The following is an 18,480-nucleotide window of genomic DNA, read 5'->3' as shown; positions in this document are numbered from 1 at the left end:
CCCCCACAACTAGGAAGAAAACAAGCAGCAACAGAGCAGCTGAACTGTGGAGGATGGAAGAAGAGAGGGAGGAACTTGCCCATATTAGGGTGATGTTAAAACTACGATCTGGACAGGAATATAACCCAAGTTCCAGTATAAACCAAGCCAGCAGTCTTCCAACATTCTTAAGTCTTTACATGCGACTCAGTAGCTCAGGGATTATCAACCTTTTGGGCTAGTGGGCACATGTGGAAGTTTGAGAAAGTGGAGTGGGTGCCAATCATAAGATGGCTGCCACAGGACATGGCGTAACACAATATGGCTGCCGTCGACTAACACAAAATGGATATTTATTGATGTCTTTCGTGGGTGTCATAGGAGGTCATGGCGGACACTGGCACCTGCAGATGGCATGTTGGTGACTCCTGCAGTAGCTTTATTCATTGTTTACTGCATATAGCCCTCTTTCTCCTTTCTCCTCTTCCCTTTCTCACATGCTTGATTTTCTTTTTTTCAAGATGAGAAAGATAAAAGAAAAAAATGGTGACTATACCATCGGTTAGATACAATCCACCAACTGAAAAGCAGGTAGCTCAGATTTCTCTGCCCCACAACCTGGTGCCCTGTATACGTTTTGGACTATAACTCCTATCAGACCAGAATGGTGCTAGCTAGGTCTGATAGGAGTTGAAGTCCAAAACATCTGGAGGGCACCATGTTGGGGGGGGAGGCCAAGTTAACTATTCAACAGACCTCTTATCTCAGGTTTCTGAGGGCATCTGTTGTAGTCACTGAAGCCGTTAACACACAGGAAGGGATGTGGGTATCACAGACAGCAGCCTCCACTTCTGTTCCAGACAGAAGAACTGTGATAAAATGCAAGCTAGTGAATGGGAAGCAAAAGAACGTTTTAAGAATTCAGCCTATATGCTCAGTCCCTGTTCTGCTTCAGAGGACGACACACTTCCAAGATCAAGCCCATTTTTAAAAAAGATAAATTCATACATATATCTCAGCAACTTCACAATTCAAGATTTGACAATTACCACTGCACACAAACAAAAAGGAGCAATCCTATGTAAAAGTGCAATTACACAACTCCCTGATATTCCATCATCCATTTTCAATCTGATCCACATAGATATGAGGACAGGTAAGCTGATTACATCTGTCCTCGACTTTTTTTTTTTTTTTAAGTTCTAGAAAAAGAGAAAGATTTTTATCTTTGGAAGAGCCAATGCACTAAATTAGGTGCCTGTTTCATTAAAAAGAGGGCAGAAGGTTTGAAGATTATACCCGACTGGAAGCAATCTTATTCTGGAAGGCGTTTAGGAACAATCAATATGGCAGGGTACAAGAGTGTGGTGGCTGTTGTAACTAGTTATTTTCTGGCTGTAGTCCTATGTGTGGATGGGACAATGACTGAGGTTGTAAACTTGTAATGCATTTAACATTATGTTCTGTCCCTATGCTCTTAGCAATGCTTGAATGAGGCAGTGACACAAGATATTTAATAATGGAAATTAATCTCTTGTATTAATAAGATTAATTAGCTGTTTATGGACAAACTCCTAATGGAACATCTGATCCCCAGGGCACGTGCATACATGCCTATTACATTCCACTTAGTATTAGCTCAAGCAGTTACACACAGGAATGATATTTGGATGGGGGATGCACGGAATACTAAGTGTGCCAGAAAAAATATATCTGTGCTTAGAATAAATAATGCACCATTTCCATAACTCAAATGTAGAAGTTGGGCTTTCTTAAGAATTTCAGATGTTTTGGCAGAGGTGCACAGTGAAGACAAAGAGGCAGGGGTAGGAGACACCAATGACGCTTGTGCATAGAGAAACCCCTGAAGCCTCAACTAACACCTGCTTTGGCTCCTGAGCTGGCTTGGTGAATAATCCGCACATTGCCAAGTTCTTATTGACAGATGTGAACGTTACTTTCTTTACTGAGAGTTTGATGCCAGATTCGCAAAGAGGCCTAACCTCTCTCGGATGCAGATGGCTTGTTGCAATTGTGCTTTCAAGACCATCTGTGCCAAGAAGGCACTCTCCGTTTAAGAGTCACAGGATCTTGCTAAGAAGAGTAGTTGTGAGCCCAGCTGTACATGGGGCCAGCAGGAAATGCTTCCATCTTTGCTCTACACCGCAATCAAACAAGTGGTTGCTGGCTATTGTAGACTGCAGTGTTGACTGTGCACACCCAGAAAAGCAGCACAGAATTTGGCTTCCTGAGACACTCTATCTTCATAAAACAGACACCCAGTTTCCACGCTGGGAATACTTTTTACACAATACTCCCAATAATCCCATTATTTATAACTGCAAATGTATGCTTGAACATACGTGGATAATGCCTGCCAGAATCTCAGAAGCAAGAGTGACGGCATAACAAAATATTCAGCAGCTGGGGTGGGATTTCAGCATGACCAGCAAAACTGCATTCTGTCATATACGGAAGGGACATAGCTACACGGTAGAGCAACTGCTCTGCATGAAGGAAGTCCAAGGTTCAGTTCCTGGCATCTCCAGATAAGGCTGGGAGAGAATCCTGCCTGAAATACTGGAGAGCTGCTGCCAGAGTAGACAAGGCTGAGCTATGTGCACCAGTGGTCTGTGAGCCAGGGGTGTATTTTATCACCCTATTTATTTAATCTATACGCAGAACATGTCATACGGAAAGCGGGATTGGACCAAGATAAAGGAGGTGTGAAAATTGGAGGGAGAAATATCAATAATTTAAGATATGCAGACGATACCATACTACTACCAGAAACCAGTAATGATTTGAAATGAATGCTGATGAAAGTTAAAGAGGAAAGCAGAAAAGCAGGACTACAGCTGAATAGCAAAAAGACTAAAGTAATGACAACAGAAGATTTATGTAACTTTACATGTGGCGCAGTGGTTAAGGTGTTGGACTACAACCTGGGAGACCATGGTTTGAATTCCCACACAGCCATGAAGCGCACTGAGTGACCTTGGGCCAGTCACTGGCTCTCAGCCTCATGAAAACCCTATTCATAGAGTCGCCATAAGTCGGAATCGACTTGAAGGCAGTATATTCGCATTCACAGTTGACAATGAGGACATTGAACTTGTCAAGGATTCAATACCTCGGCACAGTCATTAACCAAAATGGAGACAATAGTCAAAAAATCAGAAGAAGGCTAGGACTGGGGAGGGCAGCTGTGAGAGCACTAGAAAAGGTCCTCAAATTCAAAGATTATCACTGAACACCAAAGTCAGGATCATTCAGACCATGGTATTCCCGATCTCTATGTATGGATGTGAAAGTTGGACAGTGAAAAAAGGGGACAAGAGAAAAATCAACTCATTTGAAATGTGGTGTTGGAGAAGAGCTTTGCAGATACCAAGGGCTGTGAAAAAGACAAATAACTGGGTGTTAGAATAAATTAAACCAGAACTGGCACTAGAAGCTAAAACGATGAAACTGAGGTTATCCTACTTTGGACACATCATGAGAAGACATGACTCATTGGAAAAGATAATAATGCTGGGAAAAACAGAAGGGAGTAGAAAAAGAGGAAGGCCAAACAAGAGATGGATTGATTCCATAAAGGAAGCCACAGACCTGACATGGTTCATGACAGATACTCTTGGGGTCGCTGATTCATAGGGTCACCCTAAGTCGTAGCTGACTTTGAGGCACATAACAACAACTATGTTCATATAGCATACTTCTGTCATTCCTGCTAAATGAGAAAAATTATACAGAAGTGTACTCAACTGGCAACCAGGCATGTCCTTCCCATTACATATTTTTCTAAAGTCGTCGTCATCATGCTGTAATTTGCTGCCCTTTGCTGCTGCTGTGATGGCCTGGCAGCTCAAAGAAGGCTGTTGTCACGCTGTAGTTTTCACCACCATCTGTAGGTGGATGGCACTGTGGAGGAGGGAAGCAGCTGTGGGTGATCCAGGCAATCTGTGGAGGCACAATTATGACGGGCTGGGGCAGTCCTCAGCAATCATCCTGCTCCGCTGCGCCACTGCCTCAGTGACTACACTGGTTCAGGTTCAGCAGTGGAGAACAAGGAGGAAGGAAGCAGCAGGCTGCAGCAGAGCAAGACAGTTGCTGTGGAGTTGCCCCGGCCTGTCCTGAGTGTTTCCCTGTGGCTTGCCTGGGCTGCCCACCACAGATGACAATCCTGCTTGGTCTGGGTGCACAACAGAGGTACTTGCAGAAATCTCTCCTGCACACCCAAACCCAGTGCTAAGCTGAGAGGCTCGGCCAGTATAAAGGGAGTGTGGTGGGTAGGGAGGGAGGCTTGGTGAGGGCTGGGGGGGTAGTGGGGCTTTGGTAAGGGAGCGGAGGTAGATGGGGTTGGCTTTTCTTTGCACCTCCAACATCCGGAGAAGGGGCTAAGGAAAAGCAAGGGGAGGATTGCAAAAGATTGAATGTATCTGCACAGGACAGGCTTTACATCTCTGCCCCCCCCTTCAACCTCTGATGGTGGTATTTTCACAGGTGGGAAGGTCAACCCTCCTTTCAGTCATACGTCACAATTATGTCATGTGATTTACATGTGGGTTGCCCTGCCCACCTGTCAAAGTAGGCCCCCAGGGTTTCCCACCCTGGTCTAATGGGTTAGTGTATGGGGGTGGGGGGTTAGCAGTATCTAAGGAGTGGTTCCCCTAGTATTTAATATTTTTTATAAGAGCAGCCCTGCTAGAACAGTGCAAAGGCTCTTCTAGTCCAGCAAATTGTTCCCACCATGGCCAACCTACCAGTTACCTATGGGTAGCAGGACATGAACCCCACAGCACTCTTCCCTCTCACATCCACCACCCACTCATGTCCATTCCACCTCCAATACTGGCAACAGTACACAGCCATAATGACTAGTAGCCGATTGTAGCCTTCGCCTCCATGAAACACATACAACCCTGGCTGCTGCCACATCAGCCGGGTTCACACAGTCATGACTCCACATAATCCAAGAACTGGATTGGGGCAGGGGAGCAATTAAAACCGTTCACCTGATCCAGGATTGATTGAAAAGTTGGTTAAGGAGCTGTGAAGAACATCCCCACCCATCCAGGAGCTGTCATTCAAGCATCCAGCCAGCCAGCCAGATCTTCCACCACTCCACAGAACAGTTCTATACTTCTCTGCACCTATCCTGAAATGGATGCAATTGCAGCACTGGGACCAATACAAGGCCACATCCGCACCATACATTTAAAGCACTCTTGTACCACTTTAACAGTCATAGAATCAAAGAACCAAAGAATCCTGGGAACTGTAGCTCTATGAGGGGAATAGGTGTCTCCTAAAAACTCTCAGCACTCTTAACAACCTGCAGTTCCCAGGATTCTTTGGGGAAAGCCATGACCACTAAAGCAGCATAAGGGTGCTTTAAATGTATGGTACAGATATGGCTAAGATGGCTACTTCATCCCTATCACACACCCCCTTTGACAGATCCTGCTCAATTAGCAGATGGATTACAGTCAAACTTTAACAACTAATTCAAAGCTGTATTTGTTCCAGTCCCTGACAGACATCCAGTGGTTAAAGGCCCATCCTGTCTTTGATGGGGGATGCGTGGAAAAAATAGCAATCCATACCAGGATAATATGCAAGTGAACCAAACTCCAGCTTGCCCACTTTTGGCCAAAGTCCTTAGTTCAGGCCGGGGGGAGGGGATAACAGACAAACTGAACGGCTGTGGCTTGCAGAAAGTAAGAAGCTGATCGAGGATGAAGAATGACAGGAAGTAACGCTTAAGCCCTCACTTCGCCCACTCAGTTTTGCTGAAGAGGCAGAACTCTTGGACAAGATAGAGGCCAAGCCTGGAAAAGTTGCCTAGATCTGATAAGAAGAAACCCTCCCTCAGGAATATTTCCTCCTCAAGTTGTGGGCGTGGGAGATGCCGTTGCCAACATTTTCTGTTACCACAGCTGTTGTGCCTCAGAAATTATCAAATGGTAATGGTCTGGGGTTTGTTTATTGCTCAGTGGCCAAACAGCAATCCAATGGCACTCCCATGTCGATGCAGCTGCAGCCGCTGGCTTTTCTTCGGCGCTCATTACAAGTGGCTGATTCCAGGACAGGCGCCGGTTAAGAATCCCAAAGGAGGCAGAGAATGCAAAATAGGGAACTGTTTTTGCAAGGACAAGATAGGGGGGGGTTGGTCAGGATTTCACTACACAATCCTGAGACAGATGTAAGGAACATCTCATGAACACTACTCTTCACTTTCCCCTTTTGCTGAAAATTGAAACAAAAAGGAAAATTGAACTACTAAAATGTCTATCTGATCAAGTGGATAAGCACCCATCCTCTATTTGAAAAGTGTGTTTTTATAATTGTGTTTTTGCAGTATTTTAATAATCGTATTATTGTTTTATTGCAATTTCTTATTGTGAACCATCCTGGAATGCAATTGTATGAAGAATGATAAACAAATACATTTTTTAAAAATATATCCTCTACCAACCTTTAAAAAACTGTATGGGGCATTTGAAAGAAGGTCTATAGCTTAGTAGCAGAGCCCATGCTTTGCATGCAAAAGATCCCAGGTTCAGCCTTCAACATCTCCAGGTAGGGCTGTGAAAGTCACCAGCCTGAAACCTCAGAGAGCTGCTGCTGCTGCTGCTGAATGTTGACAACGTTGAGCTAGATGGACCAACCGTCTGATTGATATCAAGTGGCTTCCTATGGGGGATAGGGGGTAAGAGGGATGTATGTTGCTCATCAGCTGTATCAGACAATATCCAACAGCAGCACCACAGTAACCTTCATTTTAGTTCTTGCTGTAGAAAAATCACATTTGCTCTGTTCACAGGTTATAGTTCTGAGTTAGTAGTGAAATACCATTGGCTCCAATTACAGCCACAGTGTTCATGCGCAAGGGCACATGATTTCTCTCTAACAAATGGACATGTCCACAATCATCGTAGCGAATGATTGCTTCTGAGAGCTTCTAAGGTATCTTTGGAGATATGATCTTCCATGCACATATGTTAAGATGGACAAGTCTACATTCTTCTGCTCTTCATTATGACCCTCCACTGAACCCATCCTCATGACATCCCTTAGCCCTGACCCCACACACATCTTGTCATAGGTGATGAGATACAAAGGTGACATTTGAAATTATGCTTGAGCACAAACCCATCTCTCTCATCCTCTACAGGGATTCCAAATCTTGCTGAGCAGTTGATTCCTTTATGAGAAATATCTCATATCATCCAGCCTGATTTACAAAACAGATAACAGGAAAATGTGGATGCAAGCTGATTTAGCCTCCCCCAGAAATCAATGAGACCTAACTGGAGTAAATCCAAAAATTCTGATTAAATCTGTTTATGGATTGCACCATTAACTCCAAGTGTTTTGAGTTTGAACATCATGAGTCAGACACAGATAAACAGCCCTAACTATAAACGAACCAAAAAAGTACAGAAACAAACAGCTTAAGAATCTTTCCATATTCACTTTATGAACATTTGCTCTGTGCTTAGTCATTCACAAATTAGACATGAACATTTAAATTAAAGAGAGGCAGACAAGAGAGATGGGTGCCTAATCTTTGGGATCTAGGGGTTTAAACAGATGTCTCAGATGTCATGTGTTTAATGCTAAAAGTCAAAAGTCCTACCAGTTAGTGATACAAAATGTCCTGTTCCAATTGGTTTGTCAGTGCTGATGTGTACTGTATCATTTTTAATGCATATGTAACCTGTCTAATCAACATTGTAACAACATCATTCCACCCAGGGCCAGTACAATCACAGAAAGAAACTAAGCTGGAGGTACCAGAATTCCAAGGGTACCCTTCTCAGCTATGTAAATGTCTTTACGGGTTAAATTTTTAGCATATGCTTATGGATGCACTGGAGATTCTGATCTATTAGCGATGCTGTTCAAGAATCTGAGGGTAGCAGTTAGATCCAGATTAACTAACATGGAAGCACAATTTGAATCCCAGACAGTGTTTGTTCATTTAATGTACTATTATTAGGCTGCTCAAGATAAAATAATACTCAGGGAAGGGGGCACTGTAGGGTTTGCTTAGGGCAGCAAAAATACAAAACAAAACAAAAGCACAACCACTTTGGCCTGGTCCCAATTCCATTAACAACTAAGATCCCATCTGCACTATACATTTAAAGCAGTATGATACCAATTTTTTATTTATTTATTTGATTTATATCCTGCCCTTTCTCCCGGTAGGAGCCCAGGACGACAAACTAATTTTAAACAGCCATGGCTTCCCCCAAAGAATACTGGGAACTGTAGTTTATTAAGGGTGCTGGGAGTTGTTAGGACACCCCTATTCCTCCTCACAGAACTGCAACTCTAGTAGAGTATCAACCAATCCCTCTTTCCAGGGAATGCTGAGTATTGTAGCTCTGTGAAATGAATAGGGGTATCCTAACAACTCTTAGCATCCTGAACAAATTACAGTTTCCAGGATTCTTTGGAAGAAACCATGACTGTTATCCTGCTGCTTTAAATGTATAGTGAAGATGGGGCCTAAACATCCTGTCACACTTTTGTGTGAAGAAGAAACACAAGCTATGCGGAAGCTATGCAGATGGAAGACATGGCTGTCAATGACTGGGACTTTCAAGGGCAAATAAGCAGGTTTAGCCCCAAATCCAATACTATATCATTTGAGTGCACCACTTTATTTTTTCTGATATAAGTGACAAGGCTGTGGACTCGAAGTCGTGGAGTCGGAAGCAATTTTGAGTGGAGTCGGAGTTGGAAGCAATTTTGAGTCGGAGTCAGTAGAAATGTACTAACTCCGGCTTCAAAATAAAATTAATATTTTAATATTAATATTTTAACATAAATCAATATACATTTGCCATTTATGAAGGAGTCAGAGTCGAAGTCAGACAGTGGAAAAATAGAGAAGTCAGAGTCGAAGGTTTGACGTACCGACTCCAGAGCCCTGATAAGTGAATAGTTGCTATTAACTCCTGTGGGGGAAAATGTAAAGGGGCCACTTCTGGAGATGCTTTTGGTAAATGCAAAACACAGTTCTCCATCCCTGAACTGCGAGGTGGGGGGCACATACCCCTGTATGCATAGAGCCCACAGACAGAGATTACAGCCTCCAGGGTCTTCAAAACACACAAAGCTGCCCCTCTGCACACACTTCGCCTATAGCAAAATAATTATAATTTTAATAGACACTTATATCAAATGCACTGTAAGTGTTTGATGCACTCCACACACACATATCCACATTCTTAGACTTTACCTTCACAGCAGCCCTGTAAAGTAGACTAGAATCTCATCCTGACTTTTATAGCAAGAGGCTACAAATCCCAAAGAAGGCATTTTTGAAAAACAAACTCTAAAGTAGCCTGCAGTTGTTTTCTGAGAGCGGGTCCTATTGGTATAAGCTATGTAATCTTGCAGACCACATCTTGTGGCCACAAAATGCCTTCTGAGCATCCAGTCGCATATCAGGGCTAAGACATAGTATTCAAAACAGGTCCTCCAGCAGAATCTTAAAGGAACATATAACAAGTATCTGAGCATGGGGCTGAAATCACAAGAATGCCAACTCCACCAATAACCAAGTTTGTAAAATATATCCCAAAGATTGGTACGAAAAAGTACTGACTGGTCCAGAATGCAGGGCCTATCCTTGGTAAACAGTTAACTTACACAGGGTCTGAGACACAGAGACAAAGGGCTCTGTCAAAAGGAGTCCTACAGCTCTTGTTTGTGAAATTAACCAAGGCTAGCTAGATAACATCACTGCAGCTCACATCTGGGGCCAAACAATAAGAAAAGAATGAATAATTTAATCTCTCTCACTGGAGGATCAGTTAATTGCCTACCACAGATAGAAATGACCTCTCCTCCATATATCCCAAATGCAGCAAGGGCAACAAAGAGGCTTCTACTGTGGTCTCTCTTTTGTTAAAAAGAAGCATAGACAGTTGTTCTAAAGGCTGCCTGCACGTGCAGTCGGAGTCCTCACGGCCATCTTCAACAGAACAGGAAAATGGAGGCCTCACTTCCACAACAGACAGGCTAAGTGAAAAACCCTCCCTCTTGCACAGTTGTTATGAATGGGAGGGGAATAGCACAGCCCTGCAGGAAGGGAGAAGCTTCACCTGCTGAAACCCTCTCAAAGATACAGGAACCTCATGTAGTTTGTACTACATCCAGTCACCGGTTGCCAACTACTCAATGAGTCACTAAAGCTATGCCTTTAACACTAGGCGAGATATGCAGACATTAGCACAGAGACATCTGTGGCCCATTGTGGCTGTTGGAATGTGCTTCCATCAGCCCGAGCCACCATTACCAGTGGTCAGGGATGATAGCAGTTGTAGCCCAACAGCACCTGCAGGATTGCAGGTTCCCTGTCCCTGCATTAACAGTTATGTATGTATTTATTTCAATATTTTATTTAAGGCATTTGTACCCCACCCTTTAGCCAAAAGGGCTCTCAGAGTAGCTTATAACAATCAGTACAAAGACAATCCCTTCCCTGAAGATCACAATCAGAAAAAAGACATGGCATAAGAGGAAACAAGGAATAGGAGGGAAGAAGGAATATTTACCTCCATGCTGTGAAAAGCTTGCCCTGCTGTTTTCTACTGATCAAACTGCTGCACACGAGTATGCCAGAAAAGTCCCCCCCCATCAACTGGCTATCCTGCTGGGCCAGTAATTTAACTGGGAGAATAATTTTAACTGAGTAGTGGTTGAAAGGGATGGGCAGCATTGGCTCCACCTATTGATTCACTTCTGCCTAAGCAGCCAAAGGGCTCTTTAACTCCTTCCTTCCCACATGAACAAAGGCTTTGGTTTGCTCTGCTGATGACAAGAAAGAAGAAGAGAAGGAGTTAAAGAGCACTTTTTGACTGTAAGAGCAGCAACTGAGATTCACAGTAAGGAAAGGCAGGGCTAGGGAACCTTTGGCCCTCCAGATGTTACAATTCCCATTAGTCCTAGCAAACTTGTCCAATGGCCAGAGAAAATGGGAGTTGTAGTTCAGCAATATCTGGAGGGCTAACAACTCCCCACACCTATTCTAAAGCACTTTAATTAATTAATTACATTTCTATTTAACCCTTCCTCTTAAAGGAGTCCAGAATGGCTAACACCAAAATAGTTTAAAAAATACAATTAAGAATAAAATAAAGACATATTTAAAATAATTAAAACTGCCACATACCCCCACAGCTAATAATATCAAAGTTCCCAGGACTTGTATCTTTCAGCCATCAAATGCCTGGGGAAACAGGAATGTTTTTAAGTTCCTCCTAAATGTTGCTAATGTCACCAGGGAGGGCATTCCACAGCCTGGGAGCCGCCACCAAGAAGGCCCTGTCATGGGTCAATGCCACGTGGGGAGCACCCAGTGGTGGCACCAGAGTCTCTCCTGCCAATGATAGGGCCCAAGATGTTTTGTTGTTGCTATTGAAAGTATTTTTTATTAAATTAAAATTTCCACAATTCGTTAAATACAGAGCAAGCATAACAAAGCCATAAACAAGCCACAACAGTAATAACCCTGCAGTAACACAACACTGGCACATTTATGTGAGACTATCTTGAGGTCCTTACATTTTGCGCAGATTGACCACTGACAGCACCACGTGAGCATAAGTCATTCCAAAGAGACATCATAAAAGGCGATCCTTTCCCCTACACAGAGGATGGCGGACATCCATGTGTTAACAAATTTGTCTTTGACTTTTGGGGCTCTACTAGCCCTGCAATGCTGGGTAAGTTCTTCATATTATGCCAGCTGCCAGTCTTGAACAACCAAACGTTCCACAGAGAAGTCAGCTGTTTTCCAATGGCATGCCATCACTGATTGGGCCACTGCCAGCAGGAAGGTAATTAAGCTTCTGTGCACCACTTCTCCCTTGTGGTCTCAGAGGTGGATCAGGAATCACAATCTGCCCTGTTACACTAGAGATAAAGCTACAAATGGAATTCCCAAATCTACACACGACCTGACTATGACCACTAGAGGTAGAATTCTCCTTTCCCCACAGCCCCTCCAACAATGATTTGAAATCTGTTGCTCAATATGGTTTAAGCGACACCAGGGTTGTGACATCTGTGAATGACTCTGAGCGCCGATTCCCTGACTCTGGCCAATATTGTGCATAGAGGCAATTCAGACCATAGTTTTTCCCATCCATTCAAAGGGATATTTATCTCCAGGTCTTGTTCCCAGGCTATTTTGAGACCCCTGGAACTCCCAAAGATATCCAAGATCATGGAGATGGTTGCCACTGAGGGAGGCACTCTTTTAGGGACTTGGATCCCAAGCTGTTTAAAGCTTTGTACGCTAGTACCAACACCTTGAATTGGACTCAGTAGCTCCCTGGTAGCCGGTATAGCACTTTCAAGTCTGGTGACACATGGTCTGTCATGTAGGCTGTCCCATTTACCAATCTAGCAGCCTCATTTATTTATTTATTTATTAGACTTTTATACCGCCTGACTAGCAATAGCTCTCTGGGCGGTGAACACAAGAAATACAATAAAATCACATAGTATAATACAACAAAAACATATAAAAATAAAGTAATCTAAAATCAATCACAGCAGATTTTAAAATTAAGTTAACTTAAATTAATATGCCTTGGAAAAGAGGAAGGTTTTAACTTGGCGCCGAAAGGATAACAATGTCGGCGCCAAGCGCACCTCCTCGGGGAGAATATTCCACAGTTCGGGGGCCACCACTGAGAAGGCCCTAGATCTTGTCACCACCCTCTGGGCTTCCCTATGAGTCGGAACCCGGAGGAGGGCCTTCGTAGTAGAACGTAGAGTACGGGCCGGTTCGTATCAGGAGAGGCGTTCCAACAAGTATCATGGTCCTGCGCCGTATAAGGCTTTATAGGTTAATACCAACACTTTGAATCTGGCCCGGAAGCATATTGGTAGCCAGTGCAGGCGAGCCAGAACAGGTGTTATATGCTCGGACCGCTTGGTCCTTGTTAACAATCTGGCCGCCGCATTTTGCACTAGCTGTAGCTTCCGAACTGTCTTCAAAGGCAGCCCTACGTACAGCGCATTGCAGTAGTCCAAACGCGAGGTTACCAGAGCATGAACAACTGATGTAAGGTCCTCCTTACTCAAATAGGGACGTAGCTGGGCTACCAACCGAAGTTGGTAGAACACATTCCGTGCCACCAAGGCTACTTGAGCCTCAAGTGAAAGGGAAGAGTCTAAAAAGACTCCCAGACTACAAACCTGCTCCTTTAGGGGGAGTGTAACCCCATCCAGGACAGGGTATGTATCCACTATCCGATCAGAGAAACCATCCACCAACAGCATCTCAGTCTTGTCAGGATTAAGCCTCAGTTTGTTAGCTCCCATCCAGTCCATTGTCGCGGCCAGGCAACGGTTCAGCACATCGACAGCCTCACCTGAAGAAGATGAAAAGGAGTAGAGCTGCGTGTCATCAGCGTACTGATGACAACGCACTCCAAAACTCCTGATGACCGCTCCCAACGGCTTCATGTAGATGCTAAAAAGCATGGGAGACAAAACTGACCCCTGCGGGACCCCACACTGGAGGGCCCACGGTGTCGAGCAATGTTCCCCAAGCACTACCTTCTGGAGACGGCCCACCAAGTAGGAGTGGAACCACTGCCAAGCAGTACCTCCAACTCCCAACTCCGCGAGCCTCTCCAGAAGGATACCATGGTCGATGGTATCAAAAGCCGCTGAGAGATCAAGGAGAATCAACAGAGTTACACTCCCTCTGTCTCTCTCCCGACATAGGTCATCAAACAGGGCGACCAAGGCCGTCTCAGTGCCAAAACCAGGCCTAAAACCCGACTGAAATGGATCTAGATAATCGGTTTCATCCAATAGTGCCTGGAGCTGGCCAGCAACCACGCGTTCCAAGATCTTGCCCAGGAATGGAACATTCGCTACTGGCCTGTAGCTGCTGAAATTTTCTGGGTCCAAGGAAGGTTTTTTCAGAAGTGGTCTCACCACCGCCTCTTTCAGACAGCCAGGGACCACTCCCTCTCGTAAAGAGGCATTTATCACTTCCTTGGCCCAGCCAACTGTTCCATCCCTGCTAGTTTTTATTAGCCAGGAGGGGCAAGGATCCAGTATCGAAGTGGTTGCACGTACCTGTCCAAGTACCTTGTCCACGTCCTCGAGCTGAACCAACTGGAACTCATCCAATAAAACATGACAAGACTGTGCTCCGGACACCTCATTAGGATCAACTGCTATAAATTGGGAGTCTAAGTCACGGCGGATGCATGAGATCTTATGCTGGAAGTGCTCAGCAAACCTATTACAGAGGGCCACCGATGATTCTACCGTGTCCTGAAGGCCTGGATGGAGTAGCCCTCAGACAACTCTAAAAAGCTCCACTGGGCGGCAAAGAGATGACTTAATAGTGGCAGCGAAATGTTGTTTTTTCGCTGCCCTCACCGCTCCTACATACAGCTTAGTAGAAGCACAAACCAGCACATAATTGCATCCGTCGGGAGTTCGTCTCCATCTCCGCTCAAGCCGCCTCCTATCTCCTATCATTCTATAGTAGGTGCAGCCTCTGGACTATCTTCAAGGGCAGCACCACATACAGTGCACTATAGTAGACCAGATGGGAGGTCACTGGTAAAGCATGGACAACTGAGGTCAGGCATCCCAGTCCACAAACGGCCATAGCTGATGAATCAGTCTAAAGCTGAGCATAAAATAGAGTTGCCAGGTCAGAAGCATCCCAAACCCTGAGATTTCAGGGGCAGGTTCTAGTGATATAATGGGATGGGCCCTTATAAGCATGATACATAAAGCATTAACTACAGTTGCTTGGAGCATAACACTAAAACAAAAAAAATTCTCTGATTGGAAATTAACAGAAATCTTAGCTAAATGAGGGTGTTCCCAGATCCAGCTGAAGTGACAGGATCATTCCTTCTCACTTGCTTAGGGCGCCTGGATACGGAACATTTAATCTAGCCTACTTGCTTCTGGCAAGAAGGGTTTAAGTGCCCTCAAGCCAGGCCAGTCACTAAAAAGCCACTGTAGGAAGAAGGGAGCCTGGTGTTGTGGAGATGTTAGACAAGAGCACTCATGAATAAAGATAGATGCCCTTGAAGGCTGCATTGCTAAGCACACTGAGGCCACATTCATACTGTACATTTATTCCACTATTATTCCACTTTAGACAGTCATGATTTTCCCCAAAGAATCCTAGGAAGTATAGTTTGTGAAGGGTGCTGAGAGTTTTAGAAAAGCTATATTGCCCTTACAGATCTGCAATTCCCAAAGGTCTCTGGGAAGAAGGACTGATTGTTAAACCACTCTGGCCACTGGAGCTCTGTCAGAGGAATAGGAGCCTCCTAACAACTCTCAGCACCCTTCACAAACTACAGTTCTGAGGATTCTTTGGGGGAAACCATGACTGTTTAAAGTGGAATAAGAGTAGAATAAATGTACAGTGTGAATGTGGCCCTACTAAGAGACTAAGCCCCATAGAACTCAACAGGGCTTACTTCTGAGTCGTTATGGTTCGGACTGTGCTATTGGTAAGGCTTGATTATGGATCCTCTGCAAAGATATCGATATCCAAGCAAGGTTGGCAACCCCCTGCCTGGAATGCCCTGCCTGCCTTTTAACGTGGCTGCTCCAAACTTCTTTACAAATTTGACCCTTCACTGCAGAGAGAGGTTTAAGAAATGAGTAAGAGTTAAGAAGATTCTCCACTCTTTCCTGCCTAACCTGTGGGCAGCTATAAAATCACTTTCACAGCCAACCCAATTCCACTGAGTAGTAACTGACAGAGAGAATACACACATAGTTTGGTCTACCTTCAAAGGCAGTAGGGAACAACAGTGATTGAAGTCACATATCCCAGTATGTGAATTCTCTTTTACAACTATTGGGCAAGAAACAAACCATCATGCAGCCAACAAGGTGCATCATCAGTGGGTTTAAGGGGGCTGAGCTGAGCACATGGAACCACTGTTGTTGCTTCTATGGATGTAAGGGAGTGAGGTCAGAGGTAAACGAAATGCAAATAGAAAAAGAAAAACAAAATACAGTGATGATTTCCTAAATGCAATACCATAGCAACCATAACAAGATTCCTACAAGTAAGGCAGAAAACTCCGCATCCCACAACCAGTCAGGCTTTTTAACCAAAACTAAAAAAATCCTGGGAGCCAGTTAACCAAGTCACAGAAATCCCCATGCATCACAACCTGACACAGGGGCTGCAGTTAGTGCAGAATGCTGTGGCATGATAGCTGACATGAGTGAGACTCTCCCTGTCAGCATATAACATCTCTGCTCTGAAATCTGTACTTGTTGACCATTTGTTACTAGACAAAGTTCAAGGTGTGCTTTCTATGTTAAGGGTGCTACATATTACTTGTTCTGCTCTTGTAAGAAATTGGTCCTTTAGTGTAGCAGCATCTATGCTTTGGAACTCCCTGCCTTCTGACAGTAGGTAGGCACTTCATTGTACTCTTTTTGGCACCTGCTAAAAACATTTTTGTTTAGGGAGGCCTATCCAGGCATGTAGAAGCTATTATGCTTTTTATCTGTTTTTAACTCATTGTTGCTTTAATTATTTTGAATATTTTAAAATACCTGTCTAACTCTTTTTGCTAATAATTTTATTGTTTTAATTCCTTCTATAAAACGCTTTGAGTTTTTTTACAATAAAGCAGTATATAAATGTAAAAAAATACATAAATTTTGGAGTCACTGTGGCCCTTGGGTCTCTTTCCACTTTTAGGAACAAAGGAATCTGCCTTCTACCGACTCAGGCCATTTGGTGCCATCTAGTTTAATACTTATGACATAGACTAGCTTTGGCTCTCCGGGATTCCAGGCAATAGTCTTTTCCAGAAATTGAATTTTGGACTTTTGCATGCAAAGCATATGCCTTACCACTGAGCTACACCCCTTCCCCTGTTTAAAAAAGTGTATTTTAAAACTGATCTTTTCAATTCACTAATGAATGCACAGCATACCTAGGGCAGATCTACACCATTCATTTAAAGCACATTCAACACACATTTGAAGCACATGAATCACACCACAGAATCATCGGAACTGTAGTTTGTTAAAGGTGATGAGAACTATAACTGTGAGGGTGAAACTACGCTTCACAGGATTCTTTGGGGGAAGAAATGCATTTTAAATGTGAGTTGGATGTGCCTTAAATGTATTGTGTGGATCTATGTCATAAACTTTGCCTGCATGTAAATCATTTTAATTAATTTTTTAAAATGGAAATAAGCTACAAAGTGTACTGGGTGACCATGGGCTACTCACCATCTCTCAGCCTAATTTGCTCCTCAGAGTGAAAACAACAGAGGGGGACCATGACCACCCTAGGAAGAAGGGCACACTTAAAATATAGAGGAAATAATAATGTACAACCATAGTGTGAAATCAGATACTTACCGGGACATAGTATGAAGAAATATTTATGTAAGCATGAACGTCAAAATGGAAATGGACTGCCTTCAAGTCGATCCTGACTTATGGCGACCCTATGAATAGGGTTTTCATGGTAAGCGGTATTCAGAGGGGGTTTACCATTGCCTTCCTCTGAGGCTGAAAGGCAGTGACTGGCCCAAGGTCACCCAGTGAGCTTCATGGCTGTGTGGGGATTTGAACCCTGGTCTCCCAGGTCGTAGTCCAACACTCCAACCACTCTGCCACACTGGCTCTCATAGATGTTTATTCTTTACAAAACCTGTAAATATAAGTATAGTGCAATCCTATGTTTGTTTACTCAATGTATTCAATGGGGTTTACTCAAACATGGAAGCGTGCACAGAACTGCAACCTCGTTATAAGGTACTTCACTCACCCAACCCAAAATTCAGAATCATGCCACTGTTTCATAATTGTTTTTAGGGTTATTCGATTTTAAAGGGATTTATTTCTTCTTGTGAGCTGCTTTGGTTTCCAATCGGTAACCCTACCACACAGGGATGTTGGAAAGACTCCATATACACACACTCAACATGTAAAATACACACCCCACTTATAATAGTTTATTGTTAAAACCAGTTGGGCATTGCAGAACATTGTTTTTTAAAAAATAAAATCAGTATTAGTTTCCCACCAAGTAAAAGCAGTGACACTTAGGTAAGCCGTCCCCAATTGCTTTAAAAAAATAGGATTGGAGGGGGAGAAAATGATTTACAACACAAACACAATCCTTTGCTATGTTCACTCAAAAGTCCCATTAATTTACAGCACAATCCTAAGCATGTCTACTCAGAAGTCCTATTGCATTCAATGGGCTTTACTCCCAGTATATGGGATTAGCATTGCAGCTTTACTGTCAGAAAAGTAAGTATAGGATTAAATCTTCGTATTAGGAAGATTTTCAAAACAGGCAATGAATGAGACAAACTACCCTGTTCAACAGCCCAGGAAAATTTAAACTTGTTTGACTCCTCATAATTAGAAAAGCATAACACATTGTAATGGGATTTAGATCTCTTGCATATAAGAGAGAAAATTTAG

At 43.6% G+C, this 18,480-nt stretch overlaps 1 protein-coding gene across 3 annotated transcripts in view; it reads right to left on the bottom strand.

Annotated features, from left to right (window-relative positions):
- The window catches only part of LPAR2 (lysophosphatidic acid receptor 2), a 59,008-nt gene that overhangs the window by 15,469 nt on the left and 25,059 nt on the right, over nucleotides 1-18,480 (bottom strand). Inside the window, exons 2-3 of one of the 3 annotated variants that reach the window (XM_061614475.1) lie at nucleotides 3,748-3,903; nucleotides 736-865 (exon numbers count right to left, since the gene is read on the bottom strand). The exons of 1 other annotated variant lie outside the window; for it this stretch is intronic. Coding sequence is in view for 1 of the 2 variants with exons in the window: in XM_061614473.1 (XP_061470457.1) it covers nucleotides 3,748-3,761 (14 nt within the window). In the remaining variant the exon portion in view is untranslated. The remainder of the gene's footprint in view (nucleotides 1-735; nucleotides 866-3,747; nucleotides 3,904-18,480) is intronic. One more of the 3 variants, XM_061614473.1, reaches the window with a different exon arrangement.

This window comes from Rhineura floridana, chromosome 3 (genome assembly GCF_030035675.1).
Source record: "Rhineura floridana isolate rRhiFlo1 chromosome 3, rRhiFlo1.hap2, whole genome shotgun sequence".
NCBI classification, from domain to species: domain Eukaryota; kingdom Metazoa; phylum Chordata; class Lepidosauria; order Squamata; family Rhineuridae; genus Rhineura; species Rhineura floridana.
The sequence above is the reverse complement of the archived record's forward strand: the minus strand, read 5'-3'. Positions and strand labels throughout refer to the sequence as shown.